General features: G+C 36.4%; 1 protein-coding gene across 1 annotated transcript; it reads left to right on the top strand.

The window, feature by feature from the left end:
* The first annotated feature begins 1,554 nt into the window (after positions 1 to 1,554).
* On the top strand, positions 1,555 to 19,024 carry gucy2d (guanylate cyclase 2D, retinal). The gene is made up of 18 exons (XM_058774860.1): positions 1,555 to 2,378; positions 3,430 to 3,731; positions 4,296 to 4,671; positions 4,767 to 4,851; positions 4,953 to 5,067; positions 5,306 to 5,425; positions 11,174 to 11,257; positions 11,437 to 11,613; positions 11,829 to 11,985; positions 12,123 to 12,272; positions 12,427 to 12,575; positions 13,117 to 13,280; positions 13,355 to 13,547; positions 13,918 to 14,092; positions 15,577 to 15,675; positions 16,943 to 17,037; positions 18,759 to 18,844; positions 18,937 to 19,024. The coding sequence occupies exons 1-18, from the start codon at positions 1,568 to 1,570 to the stop codon at positions 19,022 to 19,024; spliced, it is 3,426 nt and encodes a 1,141-aa protein (XP_058630843.1). The 5' UTR covers positions 1,555 to 1,567.
* The last annotated feature ends 95 nt before the right edge of the window (positions 19,025 to 19,119 follow it).

A 19,119-nucleotide genomic window follows, 5' to 3' on the forward strand; every position in this document is an offset into this window, starting at 1 on the left:
AGGGCTAATGAAGGCAGAGCTCTTTAATTGTAATCTGCTTGCTGCTTGCTGAGCAATGGATAGAGAAAGAGAGGGAGGGAGGAAAGGGCAGACAGCCTGGTACAAGTTGTGTGACACTTCACCCCAGCTCCACCTTTAAACACAGATGGCACATGAGTCAGGTGAGGATGTGGTTGGTCAGCTGATCGGACCAGGCCTGCAGTTAGATATTTTAGGTCTCTAGGATCACAGTGGGAAGGACAGGATGATAAGAGGTTGAAGAACAAAACTCTTATTAGCAAACAACATTTAATTATTGAATTGAGGATTGCTTCTTAAAGAAGTAATAGATATTTTTTCATTCAAATAAACAAATACGAAATATATTTTATCTGTTAAACATATAATCTGCCTCAGGGTAAAAAAATAAATAAAAATAAGATAACTGTGAGATAAAGTTTAAAATAAGAATTTAAGTCACAATGTAAGATGTACAGTCACAATTATAATACTTTTTACTCTGAGGCATAAATGGGCTTCTGTATTTTTCTGTACAACACAGGGAAAAACAGATCTACTCATTCATTTTATTTATTTATTTATTTTTATCTTTAATTACACTGCCATTTGAAAGTTTGGGGTTGGTAAGATTTTATGATGTTTTTGAAAGAAGTTTGTTATGCTCATCAAGGCTGAATTTATTTGAGTAAAAACAGTATATTGTGAAATATCTTTTTCAATTTAAAATAACTGTTTTCTATTTTGATTTATTTTAAAATGTAATTTATTCCTGTGATGACAAAGCTGAATTTTCAGAAGCCATTACTCCAGTCTTCAGCGTCACATGATCCTGCAGAAATCATTCTAATATGCTGATTTACTGCTCAAGAAACATTTTTTTATTGTTATCAAAGTTGAAAACAGTTGTGCTGCTGAACATTTTTGTGGGAACCATTAATTTTTTTTATTTTTTTTTTTGACGATTATTTGATTCATTTAATTTTTCTAAATATACTTTTTTGTAATAATGTAAAGGTCTTTATTGTCACTTTGATTCAATTTAATGCATCCTCACTGAATTAAAGTATTAAGATTTGTTAAAGAAAAGTAGTATTAAAGAAGTATTAAAGGAACAAAAAATCTTACTGACTTTTGAAATGCAGTATAGATCTATTGACCTTGGTACCATAATCAGTTATATGACCCTGATGCTGATGTTTGAGCCAATGTTACACTCTCACATCACTACTGCATGTAGTAAACTGTGGTAAAAAGAGATACAATGTATTGTATATTAATATTCCCATATAAAAATCCTAACTTTGTCTTTTTCTGTTCTGTTTTCATCCCTTTTCTTTTTCCCCTCCATCTCTAAAACAGACAGTGATGGCTGGTTATTGTGCAATAGTTTTGGGCTAGTGCCCCTCAGTGGGTAGAACCCAAATCGAGAGCTGGGTGTTTTGGGTGTGTTTTTTTTTATCAGCCTTTATACTGTCGCTAACCAAATATTCCCACAATACAGCACAACACCTCTCAGTGCCACCTGTTTATCATTGTACCAGACAATTAACAGTAAAACAAAAATAAAATGGATGACCACAGAAACTCTAGCTTTCTTCGCCAGTCCCACCACCCACGATGGCAACAGTCTAGTGCTGGAAAGAGACGACAAAAACAAAGCTCAAAGCAAAAAGCAAAAAATCCTGATGGCTCATTGTGTCCTGTGTCCTCGACCCCAGTGCTACGCAGCCGCAGCTGGTGGGGCAACTGTTTTCTCCTCCCTCTGGTCATGCTATCATACTTGCCCTGTGAGGCCTGGGGCACCACCTTCAAAATCGCCATTGTAGGGCCGTGGGCATGTGACCCCATGTACTCCAAAGCCCTGCCAGATCTGGCTGCACGGTTAGCCATGAGCCGAATAAACAAAGACCCCGACCTCAACAAAGGCTACTGGTATGATTACACACTAATTAATGAGGATTGCTCCAGCTCGAAAGCCCTGGCGCGCTTTGCCGAGCTGGAGGGCTACGGTTCAGCCTTTCTTGGACCAGCAAACCCTGGCTACTGCACTGCTGCTGCACTGCTGGCAAAGAATTGGAACAAGGGCATCCTGTCCTGGGCTTGTCTGAAGGCTGACATGAATGAGGGAATGTATTCCACCTTCCTGCGGCCGCTCCCGTTGTCTTCTCGTGTGCTCTTCTCTGTGCTGCGCTTTTTCCGGTGGGCACATGTTGGGATTATAACAGCAGAGAACGACATGTGGGAAGCAACTGGGCATGAACTGGCAGCTTCCCTGCGTACCCTTGGTCTGCCAGTTGGTGTGGTTGTTACCATGGAAATGGACAAGGAAGGGCCACGGCGAGCCTTAAAGACAATACGGGAGACCGATCGAGTGAGGGGTGAGTTCTACCACACTGTAAAAACGATTCCATAAAATTTACGGTAAAAAAAAATAGTAGCTGTGGTTGCCAGAATTTTACTGTAAAAATACAGTAGCAACGTTTTAGGTTTTATGAATTTAACTTAAATTTACATTTAAGTACTGTAATTTCATTAACTGATATAATGTTAATATACCAACCTATCGAAGTACTGAAATCTGTTTTGTACCTTTGTAATACACTGATGACCACCAAAAGCAGGTGGTGATGAGAAAGTCACATGATGAAACAAAGCCCATCACAAGCAGCTTTTAAATATTAACTTATATAGAAGGTGTCATTCACACAAACACTAAACACCATCATGGTAACACACATGAAACTGAAATAATGCAATAAACATTAATTTTAACAACATTAGATGTAACATACAACCCTAATGTACACAACTAAGTAGAAACAGTTATTTAAAAAAAATAATAATAAACATTCTGGGAATGTCAATTTACGGTTATTCACTGTTCTTTACTGTTATTCACATTCTTTTTCCACTTCCAAAAATGGTATACTACTGTAAAATTACATGTAATGCCCAATACAGTTTTTCAGAGAATTTTGACATTTAAGGCTTCAATTTAACAAAAATGAGAATGAAAAAAAGACAACTACTTAATACTTGTTAGTCATTTCAGTTAATATGATCTGCTTCTACATCCTTAGATATACTGAGATTAAATTATAATTAAATCTATAATTACTGTTTGAGAATGTAATCTATAGTAATTCAGTTAAATAATTTTTAAATTATATTTATTTTTATACTTAATTATTTTTAATTAAATATTTAATTTTATTTAAATAATTAAAAAAATTAAATGCAATTTTAGTGTCCTCTTCCATGAGAGTGATATCCAAATTTGGGCAGGAACTTTATAGAGATTAATTTGTTATATCTATTTATGTAATATCTCTCATTGTGTTTTAATAATTATTAATCATTTTATTTATTCCTCAGTCCTCTTTGCACATTCTCAATTCTTATTCAACTCTCTTCTTTTTCTGTGTGCAGTTGTCATCATGTGCATGCACTCTGTTCTGATTGGTGGAGAGAAACAGTATCAGTTGCTAACCACAGCAATGGACATGAGAATGATTGACCGAGGGTACATCTTCATTCCATATGACACCCTCCTGTATTCACTGCCATATAAAAATGTGAACTATCCAATCCTGGCCAATGACACCAAACTGCGACGAGCATATGATGGGGTCCTGACAATAACCATGGACCAAGGGGAACAAAACTTCTATGAGGCCTTTAGTGCAGCGCAGGAATCCTATGACATACGTACCAGCACACCACCTGAAGAGGTAACTATAATCGGTCTGAAAAATAATCAGTCTGAACTTGTCTTAGAGCTTACAACTAGGTATCATTTTAAACAATCAATACAGGGATGGGGATAGGAAAAGCTATAGTTATGTAGAAAGCATCTTTGTCATGGTAGGAATGTGTGCTCTGCATTTAACCCATTCAAGTGCACACACTCAGCAGTGAATAGTGAACACACACACACCGTGAACACACACCTGGAGCAGTGCGCAGCCATTTTTTTGCTGTGGCGCCCGGGGAGCAATTGGGGGGTTCGGTGCCCTGCTCAAGTACACCATCATGGGTACTGAAGGTGGAAGAGAGAGCTGTAGATTCACTCCTTCCACCTACAATTCCTGCTTGTACTGAGACTCGAACCCACGACCTCCGGGTTACAAGTCCAACTCTTTAAACATTAGGTCTCGACTAAAACTACTACAAAAAAAAATACTAAAACTTTTATTATTTGATTACATTTTCTTAGTATGAGAAATAGCTTAGAATCCCATTTAGATTCATAATGTTATTTGTTCAGTTTTTGAGGATTTTATTTTTCTTGGCAGGTTTCTCCATTCTTTGGGACCATCTATAACATGCTCTATTATGCAGCCAAGGCTGCAGAGCAGAGCCGAGTTGCGAGTGGAGGGCGCTGGGTATCAGGAGATACATTGGTTAAAAATGAGGGCGGATTTGAATTCAATGGCTTTAACCAGCGGATATCGGCAGGTACCGATGGAGAAGGAATGCAGGCCCGTTACGCTGTCCTGGATTCAGATGGCTCTGGGTCCAGCCTACACCGCACGCATGCCCTGGAAGCATCGCACACATATGGGAAATATGGAGGGTTGAAGTACCTGGGGAAATCGATTCATTTTGCTGGAGCGTCTCCGAGCACTGACTCAAACTGTTGGTTCAGTCCTTATGTCACTTGTAGTGGAGGTGAGAAAGCAAAAATTCTTGTACCACATACATTTTATTAGCTACAATATATTTAACCACGGATTCTGTCTGTTGTTCTTTTCCTTTCATTGCAGGCTTGGATGGAGTGACCATTTTCCTCCTCTTTCTCTTGTTCTGTATGTTTATAAGTGGAGCAAGTGTATTATTTTTCCATATAAGGTATGAATTGAATTGCTTGAGTTGCAGCAAACCACCTTCTATTGAATAAATTGATTGTATTACTGATAAACAAATAATAATATTTGTGTGTATGTGTCCAGGAAACACGGGCTAGGGATATTAGGAGCATTCAGTGGAGGAGGAATTGGAAGCCCCACTAAGATAATACTGACACTGGATGACTTGGTCTTCATCAACACCACACTCAGCAGGAGGGTCAGTCATAAATGCTATCTCTCTCTATCTGGCTCATAGACTTTATCTTTGCCTCTCTCTCTGTAGAAGCTGAATGAGGAGAGTATGGTAATAATTTAAATTAATTTAACATGATTTTAGTGTGTGATGTGCAAGTGTGATGATACTAAATAGGACAGGAATGAGTCTCTTCATAGAACTTACTCTCTCGCTCAGATGTTTGTCTATGTCTCTCATATTCTCTCTATTTTCTTTGTAGAAGCTTAATGAGGAGAGTATGGTGAAGAGTCAACTAGATGTTAAAACCCCTCACCACTCAGTTTCAGGACGCAGTTACATTACGTCAACTCCTGAAACATCCAACGTTGCTGTTTTTGAGGTATGTGGAATTTGTGCGTTTTTGTCTACAGACATACACTGTAAAAAATAATTCCGTAAAAAAACGGATAATGTACTGGCAGAAAATTACCAGGACATTTTCTGTTAAATTTACGGACATTTCCTTCAACATTAAAACGGAAAATTCTGTAGATTTACATTTTCTTCTGTACCATAAACGGACAATCCTTAATGCAGAAATTTCTAAAAAATTATAGCATAGGCCTATCTTTAGTAGCAAATACATCCAGCACAATATATACAAATTGAACATGGTTTATTTTTACCTCATGTAAACATTCTTAAAACTGTGTTCAGTAGCTTTTATTTGCCTTAAACAGGTGAAGACAAAATATTATTACATCAATTAATTTAACAATGTGTAAAGCACCACTGAAAATGCTTGTATTGTGGAACACTTTAGTTTTAAACAGCAACATGCAGAATGAGCAGGTACTTGACTTGTACAATACTGGTGTTGCACCAAATAGTGGTCACAAAGATAAACTTCATTGTGAAACAGTCAAGATTCAAAATATTTTCAAATACATGGGGGAAAAAAATTAATACAAAGACAGGGCTGTCATTAATAACAATTGCTATAGACTTATAGTCAATAGTCAAGTGAAATGTTCCAGTGTTTACACCATTTAACCTATAGAAGAACACAATATTATTTAAAAGGACAGTTCACCCAAAAATGTGAATTCTGTCATTACTCACCCTCATACTGTTCCAAATCCATAAGATTTTCATTCATCTTTGGAACACAAACAAAGAGTATTTTTAATTAAATCTCTGTGCTTTCTGTCCCTCCATTGACAACTATTATATACAACAACCATTTCAAGGTCCAATAAGGTATAGCTGTCAGATTTCATTAAAAAGGATCTTCATTAGTGTTCCAAAAATGAACACAAGTCTAACAGGATTGGAACAAGATTTTTCATATAACATTTTGGGTGAACTAACCCTTTAAATTAGATTACTAACCTCTAATTCATGCTAAATTATCTGCATCTACAACTGACATGGTACTGCAAAAAACACTTTCTTGTACAGCATTTGAAAAACAAAACAAAAAAACAAAGATTCATGCACTCATGCCTCACATTTCAATGTGAAACTATACTATACAACTATACTAAACTAAACTTGTGTGCTTTTAGTACCTCTTGTCATGTGCCAGTTTGTGGAAACTACTTTTTTTCTGCATGTTCAGTCCAAGTTCCATGTTGAGATTTGAAAAAAGCTCAAATTGTACATGGATTCTCAAAGTCTTGGAAGCGTAGGTTCCCATCATCTCAACCTTTGACCCTCGTTCAGGATTTCTTCACAGGAAGACTGGAAATGACAAGAAACGAAATGAGTGAAAGTGAAGTACAGAGTAACATGCAGAACAGGTTGAGATTGAATTATCAGCTGCTATTCCAAATACTTTCCAGTTCAAACATTGTTTATAAAATGCTAAACTTGCATTTCCAGTGGTCTCCAATTGCATCTGTCATGTGATCTTGTCAACAATGTTTTACGATATACGTAAAGAGATAGTTCACCCAAAAATGATAATTCTATCATTAATTATTAACCCTCATGTCGTTCCAAACCCGTAAGACCTTTGTTCATCTTCAGAACACAAATTAAGATATTTCTGATGAACTCTGAGAGCTCTCTGACCCACGGTGGTGCTGACGCTGCACTTTGTTTACTGGCAAATGAACGCACACGCATGCGTTGTGGTACTCTCGTTAATGGCAGCAGACTCTCCCAGGAGAGAAGAAATCATTGAATAAAGTTATTTTTGTTTTCTTTGCGCACAAAAAGTATTCTCATAGCTTCGTAAAATTACAGTTGAACCATTGATGTTGCATGGACCATTTTAACGATGTCCTTATACGTTTCTGTGCCTTGATCGTGGTAGGACCCTTGCTGTCTATGGAGGGTCAGAAAGCTCTCAGATTTCATCAAAAACTAGTGAGCATGGAGCGAGAAATGGAAAACATAATGGAAGCTTGTTTTCTCCATTGAATAAACAAATAAAAAAGGTAATTGCAACTTTGTATCTCACAGTTCAGGGGGTGCAGGGGGTGCTTGGGGTGTACAGTACAGCAGCAGCAATTAGACCTGTCATTAGAAAAGAAACAGCATGAATCTCATGAACTGCTGTCCCTTTAAAACATGACTCACACCTGACACATCCCAACTCTTTACATCAGTCAAGACATTAACTTAAGACTGTCACTCGCCAAAAATTGTCATTTTTACATAATTTTGCGTGCTTTTGTCCGTGTAAGTGCGAGAGAGAACTCGGTGCACCAGTAATGTTACCGAATTAACTTCTCGTGTGTGTGTTTAACAAACAAGACAATAAAAAGTCTAAACCTACCTCGTTTGGCAGAAAAGGCGTTATCCTTGAAGAATTCTGCGATGTCAGATCTTCACCTAGTCTTATCTTAAAAAAAAGTCGAAAATGGTGTCTTCTTTTCTTGACAATTACTCTGCCAGCTCCTGTTAAAGGCATACAGCGCTCTAAACACAGTTGTACCTCAGATTTAACGTTCTTACAGCTGCTTAACATCACCTCAGTAACGTTACTTTACGACACGCTCAGTAACAAATACACCGCAACATTTATAAAGTTAACTAACTTTTAATTATAAAACTGAAAGTGAGAACACTGTAACAAGTAACTTACCTCCACGTCGTCGAGTAAGATGTGACAGTGTGCTGAAAGTGTTAAATATGACGGCTCCGATATTCATTTACCAAACAAGCTAGACAGCAACTAAGTTAAAGTTACAGTTTATGTTACATTTAACAAAAACTAATTTACCACGGAAGTGTAAGAACAGTTCCCCAAACCCGAAATCCGACTTTAAAAATGAAATTTTGACCGATACTATCTCCGTGAATAATGGCGCCTGCTCTAGCACTGTTTTCGCGCCGATAATCGACTGAGCTTCTTGTTCCCACAATGCAAAGCATAATTTAAAAAAATACGGGAAAACACCTGTAAAAACCAAATACTGAAAATTCCTTCAAATTATTACGTATATTGTACTTTTTTTACAGTGTAGATACACTTTTGTAAGTTGTTAGCATAGTGTTTTGGTACTATATGAAGCAATAGTCGCACAAAAAAAAAAAAAAGAGTGAATTTGTACTGAATACCAGAAGGTGAAAACAGTCTGATGTACTGATGTACATAATTCCAAGTGTGGTATTGCACGTATAAAACAATTCAATAAACAGTAAGTTAATAGGAAGTAACGTTTCAGACAAAATTCAACCAGTTAGTTTGTCACATTTTTCTCCACCAATGAATTGAAAGATATAAACTTGGAATTGTGAGATACAAATTCACAATTTTAAAAAGAAAAGTCTGTGCATAAAAATTTTTTAAAAAGGTAATTGCAACTTTTCATCTCACAATTCTGGCTCTTTTTTTTTTAAGGAATTTTTGCAAGTTTATAACTCACAATTTGTATAATTCTCCTCAGAATTGCGAGTTTATAATCACACAATTGCCAGTTCTAAACTCAAATTGGCAATTGCAAGTAAACATCTTGAAATTCCGACATTTTTTTTTTCTCAGAATTGCAAGTTTATATCTCGCAAAATAAAATCAGAATTGTGAGACAATCCATTCATCGTAGGAGCAAACAAGTTTTTTTTTTTCTTCTTTTCGCTTACAAGCCAGTATGCCAGCTTCAGAAATGGGCAGAAGCCAAAACAACAAACAAACCAAAACTGTTCATTTAGACGCTCTTACCTTAACAAAAGGAAATACACAAAAATACATCCCACTTCCCTGTCTCCTGCCTAATTAAAACCAGGAGAAAATACACTTATTCCAAAGAAACTGGCACCCATTTCCTACAAAAGTGGCGTTACTCTGTTTACAGATTACCTTTTAATACCGACAGTTTTGAACATAAAAACAAAACAAAACAAAAAAACTGTGGGGGGAAAACAGTTAGAACAACTTTAAGCAAGTAACAGGCTATTTCACTTTTGATTAACTTTACAACAAGCCGGAGGAACGCCCACTCAATGTCACGCCCCCTGTGTATTGCGCAGAAGTCACACATGACAGTATGATATTATATACGTCCGGGGACGTAACATAACTCTGAACTGTGAGATACAAAGTTGCAATTACCTTTTTTATTTGTTTATTCAATGGAGAAAACAAGCTTCCATTATGTTTTCCATTTCTCGCTCCATGCTCACTAGTAAAAAGAAAAGCTTATTTTTCAGCTTTCAAAAACCTGTTCATCACTGCAGGCAAAATACACTAACAGTCAAATTAGTGGTATGTAGTATAAAGTAGCCTGTACATTAATATGAACAACATACAGCTATTGCTTGTACATCAGTTGTTGTGGAAAAGTATTAATACTGTACAGAGTTTTAACCTTTTTTTAGTAAAAAACCATCACAGAAATTCCAGTGGTTTCCATTAAAATACCATTATAAACCATTAGCTTTTTCCAGTAAAACCATTACAAAATTCCTTTTCGTAGTGTGTTTTGGGCATTTTTAACATCCCACCAATAGAATCCATCACATACCAGTAGACACCATTATAGTTTCCATTAAAACCAATACAATTCCCATTATAACCATTAAAACCATTACATTTTCTATTGTGTTTTGGGCAGGGTTCTATTGTTTTTTTCAGCAGAGTTTACTTTAGCCCGATGTTAATGTTTTCTAATTTGAGTGGTACGGGTAGGTTTTCGCAGGAAATTCGAGCATGGCACGATCATTACGTCACGTCTGTAAACATAAAGAAGTTGTCCCGGCTAGTAGGCTATTGCATATGAGGATCCTGCAGGTGGCGGATCGTTTATAGCTTTTTCTCACAGCAGCTGGAATAATTAAATATATAATTTTGATGGTGGATTGTAATCCAGAAAGGATTATGTGTTTATGAAACACTTGAATTAAATTAAATTATATTCCAGTTTTAAATGCGCTCCTGATATAGCCTGGGATTACACAAGATTTGTATTTTAAAGAAAACCAGTTCGAAAGGAGCATAGTTTGCTTTTTGGGTTAAAAGAATTTCTTAATATGAAATTCGAATGGTATGACAATTAGAGATTAGACTGTACAAAAATTGAAATCTACACGCTAATACACACTATACTTATAGTCACGCAATGCTGATGTTGTTAACATTATTAATATAAGAATGAAGTATAACAATAATAATAATTTGCCAGTTTTGATGTGATATGAGCTAACCGATCGTTAGATTTAATCACCATTCATAGCGCAATTTATTGTAGGCCTAATGGTTTTTTCCTAAGTTGGGCAGAACAAACGTGGCAGACTTGTTACTTACTTGTTCAGATGACAATATATAATATATATATATATATATATATATATAAAATTCTTATTTGGGTCATATATTCCAAGAAATAGGCTAGAATCTGTGATTGCGAATTACAGTAAATATCCACACCAGTGCGGTGACTGACAGCAACACATATTCCTCAAAACATTAGATTCATCCGCGCTGGAGCCGTGCTAGAGCACATCCCACGGAAGCAAGATGATTCTGCAAGCAGCTGCAATTCCAGGTTTTCAGACAGAGATGGCGACAAAGAGGCAAAACTTACGGACTGCAGCTTTTAATGAAATACATCAAATTTGGTGCAGAAAAGTTGAAAAACAAGTTCATCAGATTCTGTATGAGCCTGTGGGGATGTTCAGTTGTATTATTCTGTGCTGTCAGGGTGACTGGGTCTGGCTGAAGAAATGCCCCTGTGAAGATTCTGTTTCAGAAATCAGTGAGAGCACTCAGGCCATCTTTATCAAGGTAAGAGAGAAGTGAATGTAGTGAATGAAAGTTAATAATTCATTGTTTAGCTTACAAGTTGTGGACAGGTTTTGAAACGAAAAACTGAACACTATACTCACCTTCCCATCCTGTCTTCTGCACCTCTTTTTTGCTTTTTCTTTTTTGCTTCTGCTTGTCCTCCTCTTCTCTCTTTCTAGCTGAGAGACATGCGTCATGAGAATCTGAACCTGTTTCTGGGTCTGTTCTTGGACACTGGCATATTTGGCATTGTTACGGAGCATTGCACCAGAGGCAGCCTGGAAGACCTGCTCAACAACGAGGAAATGAGACTGGACTGGATGTTCAAATCCTCTCTTCTCCTTGACCTGATCAGGGTGAGGAATTTAGGGTTGGTTGAATGAATGGATAGATGAACGGATAAGTAAAAACAGCTCAGTAAGAAGATGAAGATATGGATGAAAAAATGTGGTAAAGAATGACTGGCTGTTCACTAATGAACTGTCAAAGATGTCACCTGCTCCCATCTCCTCATACTTCTCTGTCACTTTCCTTCTAAGGCCTTTTTTTTTTTTTTATCTTTCCCTGTCAGGGAATGAAGTACTTGCATAATCGTGAGATTATTCATGGACGCCTTAAGTCAAGGAACTGTGTGGTAGATGGTCGGTTTGTTCTGAAGGTTACGGATTACGGCTTCAGTGAAATCATCAACTGTCAAAATATCATCCTGGAGGACACCAAACCAGAGGGTACGTGTAATTCATGTGCAAATTGCTAAATCATGAGATGAGTAACAGGACATAGAGGTTCTCACCATCTCCTCTTGCTTTTTTATATATATATTCAGTCTTTCTGACTGACTCTGATCTCTGTATTTTTGGTACAGATCAATTCTGGACTGCTCCAGAGATCCTGCGGGATCCTAAACTGAAGAAGAAGGGGACATATGCAGCAGATGTATACAGCTTTGCTATTATCATGCAGGAGGTTATCTCACGCTGTGCACCCTTCTGCATGTTGGATATGCCTCCTGAAGGTCAGACACGCTCATATACCACTACATAATCACATACCATTCAGGTTTTCACCTAGTTAATGGAAAAACCAAAGATGGCAATGATTTAATAGAGTTGGTTTGGAGCAATTCAGATATGAATACAGTGTTCTAAGTTGTGTATCTCTATGTGCAGAAATCATAGAGAAGGTGCGCTCTCCTCCACCACTGTGCCGACCCACTGTGTCTGTGGATGAAGCGCCGCTGGAGGTGATTCAGATCATGAAGCAGGCCTGGAGTGAGGAGACTGACAAGAGACCCACGTTTGAGGAGATCTTCAAACAGGTATACCCTCGTTCTCTCTCTCAAGCACATAAACTAGACTTGTGTCTGAAGATTTTTAAACTGTGACACATCACTTTACACACACACACACACACACACACACACACATGTCTGGTTTGCCATCCTTGTGGGGACTCTCCATAGGCATAATGCTTTTTCTTCTGTACAGACAGTATATTCTATTGCCCTAAACCTACCCCTTACAGGAAATTGTTTGCATTTTTAGATTTTCAAAAACTTCGTTCTGTGTGATTTATTAGCTTGTTTACCCGTGGGGACCTCAATTTAGGTCCCCACCGTGACACGAGTCCCCATGAGTCTGTATGTATTCAGGTTTAAGTCCCCACCTGAATAGAAAAACAGGTACACACACACACACACACACAGGTATAATTTAGCATCATTTTCAATGCATGATATTAAAAAAGAAAGCAAATAAACAAACATAAAGACTTTTCTTCCAGGGAAAAAAAAAATCATGATACAAAATAAAAAATCACAACATAAAATCAGTTTTCTGTCCCTTTTTTCGAACTTTCAGTTTAAGAATGTGAACAAGGGGAAGAAGACAAATATAATTGACTCAATGTTAAGGATGCTGGAGCAGTACTCCTCAAACCTGGAGGATCTGATCCGAGAGAGGACTGAAGAACTAGAGGTAGAGCGTCAGAAAACGGATGCTCTTCTAGCCCAGATGCTGCCTAAGTGAGTCTGACTTCAGATGTTCAGATTGCTTTTCACATTTCTGTTATTTGTTATAATGCCATTCTGTCTTTCAGATCTGTGGCCTTGGCATTAAAGACAGGGAAGCCAGTGAAGCCGGAGCACTTTTCAGAAGTCACGCTGTATTTCAGTGATATTGTGGGTTTTACCACCATCTCTGCTCTGAGTGAACCTATCGAAGTGGTCGATCTGCTAAATGACCTCTACACACATTTTGATGGAATCATTGCGATCCACGATGTCTACAAGGTTTGCATAAGCCTTTTTTAATCTTTATTTTATATTGTGGAAATTGAGTAGATTCTTTCATTATCAAAAAGCTACAAAAAGTCTACAGTAAAGTTGCATATTAGTACCTAAAGTGTACATACTAGTATCTAAATGGTACATATTAATAACTTTTGATAGGCTAACAAACCCAGTGATGATTTTTGAGAGTGATCTTTGAGTGAATCATTTGATAAGACATTCTTTTAAGGATTTTAATCTTGTGATGGAATAAATTAAAATAATAAATGACTTATGTAATATCATATAATTTGAGATCATATCTATAGCACATACAAATAGTTTTGCATTTCACAAGTAACATTTTATTATATATTATTCATATCAACAGGTAGAGACTATTGGTGATGCATACATGGTGGCATCAGGGGTTCCAAACCGTAACGGCAACCGTCACGCCGCAGAGATGGCCAACATGTCTCTGGACATTCTGCACTGCATTGGAACATTTAAAATGAGGCACATGCCTGACGTCAAAGTCAAAATCCGCATTGGACTCCATTCTGGTAAGAATAGCACAAAGCACACAAACACATATACAAAGAAAATTCAAAAGTTTGGGTTCTGAAAGATATTTTTCATGTTTTTTAAAGAAGTCTCTTGCTCTTTATTTGATCAAAATAATTTCTATTTTACTATATATTAAAAGGTAATGTATTCTTGTGATAGTAAAGCTGAATTTTCAGCAGCCATTACTACATTACTCCAAAATATCATTCTAATATGCAAAATTTGATGCTCAAGGAAAATTTCTTCTATTATCAGCATTGAAAGTGGTTGTGCTGCTTAATATTTGTGTTGAAACCGTGATACATTTTTTTTTCTCCAGGATTCTTTGATGGCTAGAAAGTTTAAAGGGATAGTTCACCCAAAAATGAAAATTCTGTCATTAATTACTCCCAGACCTGTAAGACCTTCATTCATCTTTGGAAAATTAATTAAATTAATTAAATCAAATTAAATTAATTAATTTAGTAAAATTACGGTTGAACCACTGATATCACATGGATTATTTTAACGATGTCCTCACTACATTTCTGGACCTTGATCGTGTAAGGATCCTTGCTGTCTATGGAGGGTCAGAGAGCTCTCGGAGTTCATCAAAAATATCTTAATTTGTGTTCCGAAGATGAACAAAGGTCTTATAGGTTTGGAACGACATGAGGGTGAGTAATTACTGACAGAATTTTCATTTTTGGGTGAACTATCCCTTTAAAAGAACAACTTTTCTTTAAAATGGAAATATTTTTGTAACAATTGTAAAGTCTTTACTGGCACTTTTGATTAATTTAATGCATACTTGCTGAATAAAAGTATTCAACCCCTTTAATGACCCCAAACCTTTGAATGGCAGTTTACAAAATGCATGTAACTGGTTAAACTTTGTAGCAGCCATAAGAGAGCCAGTATTTTCAGATTATGTCAAGAGTACAGTTAAACCAGGTTTTACAAGCGCTTTACGCCCTTAAATGAAATGCATCATCTCACAAAGTTAAAAATAAAATAGCCTACATAATTTCTCCCCTGAATAATAATAACAAGTTTAATTTATATAGCACTTTTCCAGAGCTCAAAACGTGCCTTACAAATCGAAATATAAACGCAACAAAAACACAAAATACAAGAAACAATACAGTATATCAAACTTCCCGGACAATCATGGTATCAGAAAATGCATAGATCAGAGTGAGAAATATACAATTCTCTGTCCAAATGAATGTAATTGTCTTACATCTGAACACCGTGCTAATTGTAAAAACGTATTTACACTTGATCCTCTGATGGCTGTGTATTCCTAGAACAAGTGAAATGTAAATCCCGGGCATCATCCAATTAACAGATTCATCCAATTAGTTAGCACGCCATTGGCCCTTTCCCCCACCCTGCAACTCAGCAGAGATCACATGGTGCTCACACAGGTGTGACTGACACAACATGTATTCTATGCACTTGCTAATGTGCTAACTTACTATTCATGTGTATGTGATAGGTCCAGTGGTAGCAGGTGTAGTTGGGTTGAAGATGCCTCGGTACTGTCTGTTCGGAGACACAGTAAACACAGCCTCCCGAATGGAATCCACAGGGTTGCGTAAGTACACTTATGTGTTTCATATGTATATACATCAGCACGTGTCTGATTGTAACAATCCAAATGCTTGTGGCTGTCTCTGAAGTCGTGATTCCAGGAATTTGTCTTTGGCTAAGGATCAGTTTGAAGACTCAGTGGTTAGTACTTTGTGTGTGTGCTGATCGGTGAGTGCATGTCAGTGAGAAGCTCAGAGGGCTTAAAGTGCAGAGTTCCCTGTAAGCTCTTAAGAGTATAAGCCAAATTAGAAAGAAAATTCTGCTTTAAAGCTAATGTCCTCTTAGAACTCCTCCGCCTCGACAGCACCCTGAACTATCTCACCTTTAATCAGACCTTGTGCCACATTTATCCCAGAACGTTTACTTTAACTTTAGAACACGTTTCATAAAGAACGTGGAAGAATGTGTGAAACACGATTACAAATTGCCAATGCCTAAAAATATACACTCTCATTCTAAAGTTTTAGTACATTTTTAATTAATACTTTTATTCAACAATGTGACAGTAAAGACATTTATAATATCACAAATGTTTTCTATTTCAAATAAATGTTGTGCTTTTTTGATATTTTCCATTCGTCAATAAATCCAGGAAAAATGTATTACGGTTTCCACAAAAATATTAACCAACTGTTTTCAACATAATAGTGTTGAGTAATTGCGGCTGAAAATGTAGCTTTGCATGAATTAATTAAATATTTTAATATTTAATTTAACCCCAATATTTTGAATTGTAGTGTAAATTTTAGTTTAAATCATCAAAATTAGAGTTCACTATTGTTATTATAAATATCATATTGTACAAGAAGTTTTTTTTTTTTTTCAAATTTGGTTTTAAATTAATTTTAAATGAAATATTTGTTGTTTTCATAGATTAGGCCACAAAACAAATCATACATCTAGTGCTATGTGTTTTCACCTATACAATGAAATGACTAAAGCACAGTTGTCCAGATCATCTGAAATCAACAGAAGAGTGACAGAATGTCTTGAGTGATGTAATATGTCCAGTGCTTCAGCTTTAAAATGGCTCAGAGTGAACAGTCAAGCAGTTATGGACATTCTGCCATCTAGTGGTTTCTCAAGAAACATCATTACTTTCAAGAGGAATTCTGCTTAATATGTTCTTGATGTCCTGAGTGAGTCTGCATGTTCACAAGAAACCAATATTGGCAATGATCAAGTATTGTTTAATTTGTAACACTTCTTATTGTAATGTTAATTAATTTGCTATGTTTTTCTTAATTGTTTTGCTGTCCCTGTTTTTACAGCTTACAGAATTCATGTCAACCAGAGTACTGTTGATGTCCTGAACAGCCTCAAACTTGGCTACAAAATAGATAGTAGGGGCAGGACAGAGCTCAAGGTATGCAAACACACACACACACACACACACACACACACAAACAAACAAACAAACAAACAAACAAAAACAATGATAGGTGTTTCTTCAGTTCAGGCACTGTTATGACTGTATATGCACAACTATGGTCAAAATGGATAATCTTAAATAGTAAAATAATCATAAACCAATTCAAAATTAGCTGTGTGATTATTATGATTATATAGCAGATATATATTTCTAGAATAACATCTGTTCCAAAGTTCTGATATAATTTCCAGAACAGACAATGTTGTCCCTATTATTTTTTTTATTCTAAAGTTGAAGTTGTTTATCGAGAAGATAAAGTAAAGACCACACTTTTTTAAAAGATTTATTTTTGGCATTTTCGCCTTTATTATGATAGGACAGATCAGAACTGACAGGAAGCGAAGTGGGAGAGAGATAAGGGGTGGGATCGGGAAAGGTCCTCGAGTCGGGATTCGAACTCGGGACGCCTGTAGCGCAATAGCGCTACCCACAATGCTATCAGCGCCGATGAAGACCACACCTGTGATGAAACAAGAGACGTGTGAAGAAAAAAATCATCTAGCAAACCTGATTCCACTCATCAGCTCATTAGTAGAGACTGCAAGAACTAAATTGGGTGTGTCTGATTAGGGAGACATACAAAATGTGCAGTGCTGGGGGTCCTCCAGAATAGGTACACTGATAAAAATGATTTTGTGGTGAAGTAAATACTACAGAAAAACAAATGTAGTTTCTACATTAAATAATTTAGTTCAGGCAAGAATTTAAATAAGAGTAAATTCAATATTAGTACTCAATTTAAGATTGTAGAATTTAAAGTTTGAACTTATAAGTATATTTTACTTGGAATTGTTTAAGTAAATATCAAGGTCATAATTGTTGTTCCCATCATGCACTTGGGTATGAATGATTAATAAGGTAATTTTTTTTTTTTTTTTTGCTGTTTTCGAGATGTATTTAGGCTGTTTTGTGGTTGCTTTTGTTGTTAGGTTAAGTAACTTGCTGTTTTGTGACATCTGGAGTTCATTTTTTACTAAAAATGACCCATTCTTACTCAGACACTATTCACTGATTGACACCATCATTGTGTATGATGTACCAAGTATTCAGGTCTCTGTGTTCATTCAGTTAATAACTGTATTGAGTCAACATATTACCTTAAAATAAATAACGAGCAGTCTACTTGCTTACATATGTGCTTGTAACTTAACCATGTGCTTTATACGCTTTTTTTTTTCAGTGCCATGTTGTTTGAGTAAAGTTTACAAACCGTGAAATGTACTTGAGTACTGTAGGGTAAACTTAAAATAATTAAGTTGAAAGTACTCATCAAACTCTTCCTGGCCACGTTAAATTGACTTATTTCCTTTACTAATTTTAGATAACTTAGTTTTTACTTAATTCTGTATTTAAATTTTACTTTAAAATATTTGTGTAAAAACTTGCAAAATAAAAATTAAGTAAATTTAACTTCTTATTTTTTTCAGTGTATGAAAGCCACTGGTTTAGGAAAAATATAACAGAATTCTTCACTGTTGCACATATGTCCACCCTTAGGCATGGGTAGTAAACAAATTAAATAAAATAGTGTGAAGGAGAAAATGTTTCAAGAAAGGTTAGCATTTGCCAAGAAACCTCCTGGGATCACACATGACACTAAATGCCTCGTGAATCTCCTGAAACCTGTCAGATGAGCTTTTGTCATTCTTTACCAGGGTAAAGGTGTAGAGGAAACATACTGGTTGGTTGGGAGAGATGGATTCAACAAGCCGCTACCTGTACCACCAGACCTTACTCCTGGGTAAGAAAGAAACTAGTTCTATATGTATGTACATTTTTAGGATGATGTCTATAATGTAGGTAGTTGATAACTTTGGTTATGTTGCCACAAAGGGCGAGCAACCACGGTATCAGCTTGGATGAGATTCCGACTGACAGGCGGCAGAAATTCTTGGATCGACAGAAGAAGATGGGTAATTGAAGTTGAGACATTTCAGTTACTTAAGTCAGTGGTTCTCAATTCCAATCCTGGGGGCCCCCTGCTCTGCACATTTTGCATGTCTCCCTTACTTAACA

Source organism: Onychostoma macrolepis, chromosome 05 (genome assembly GCF_012432095.1).
Source record: "Onychostoma macrolepis isolate SWU-2019 chromosome 05, ASM1243209v1, whole genome shotgun sequence".
NCBI classification, from domain to species: domain Eukaryota; kingdom Metazoa; phylum Chordata; class Actinopteri; order Cypriniformes; family Cyprinidae; genus Onychostoma; species Onychostoma macrolepis.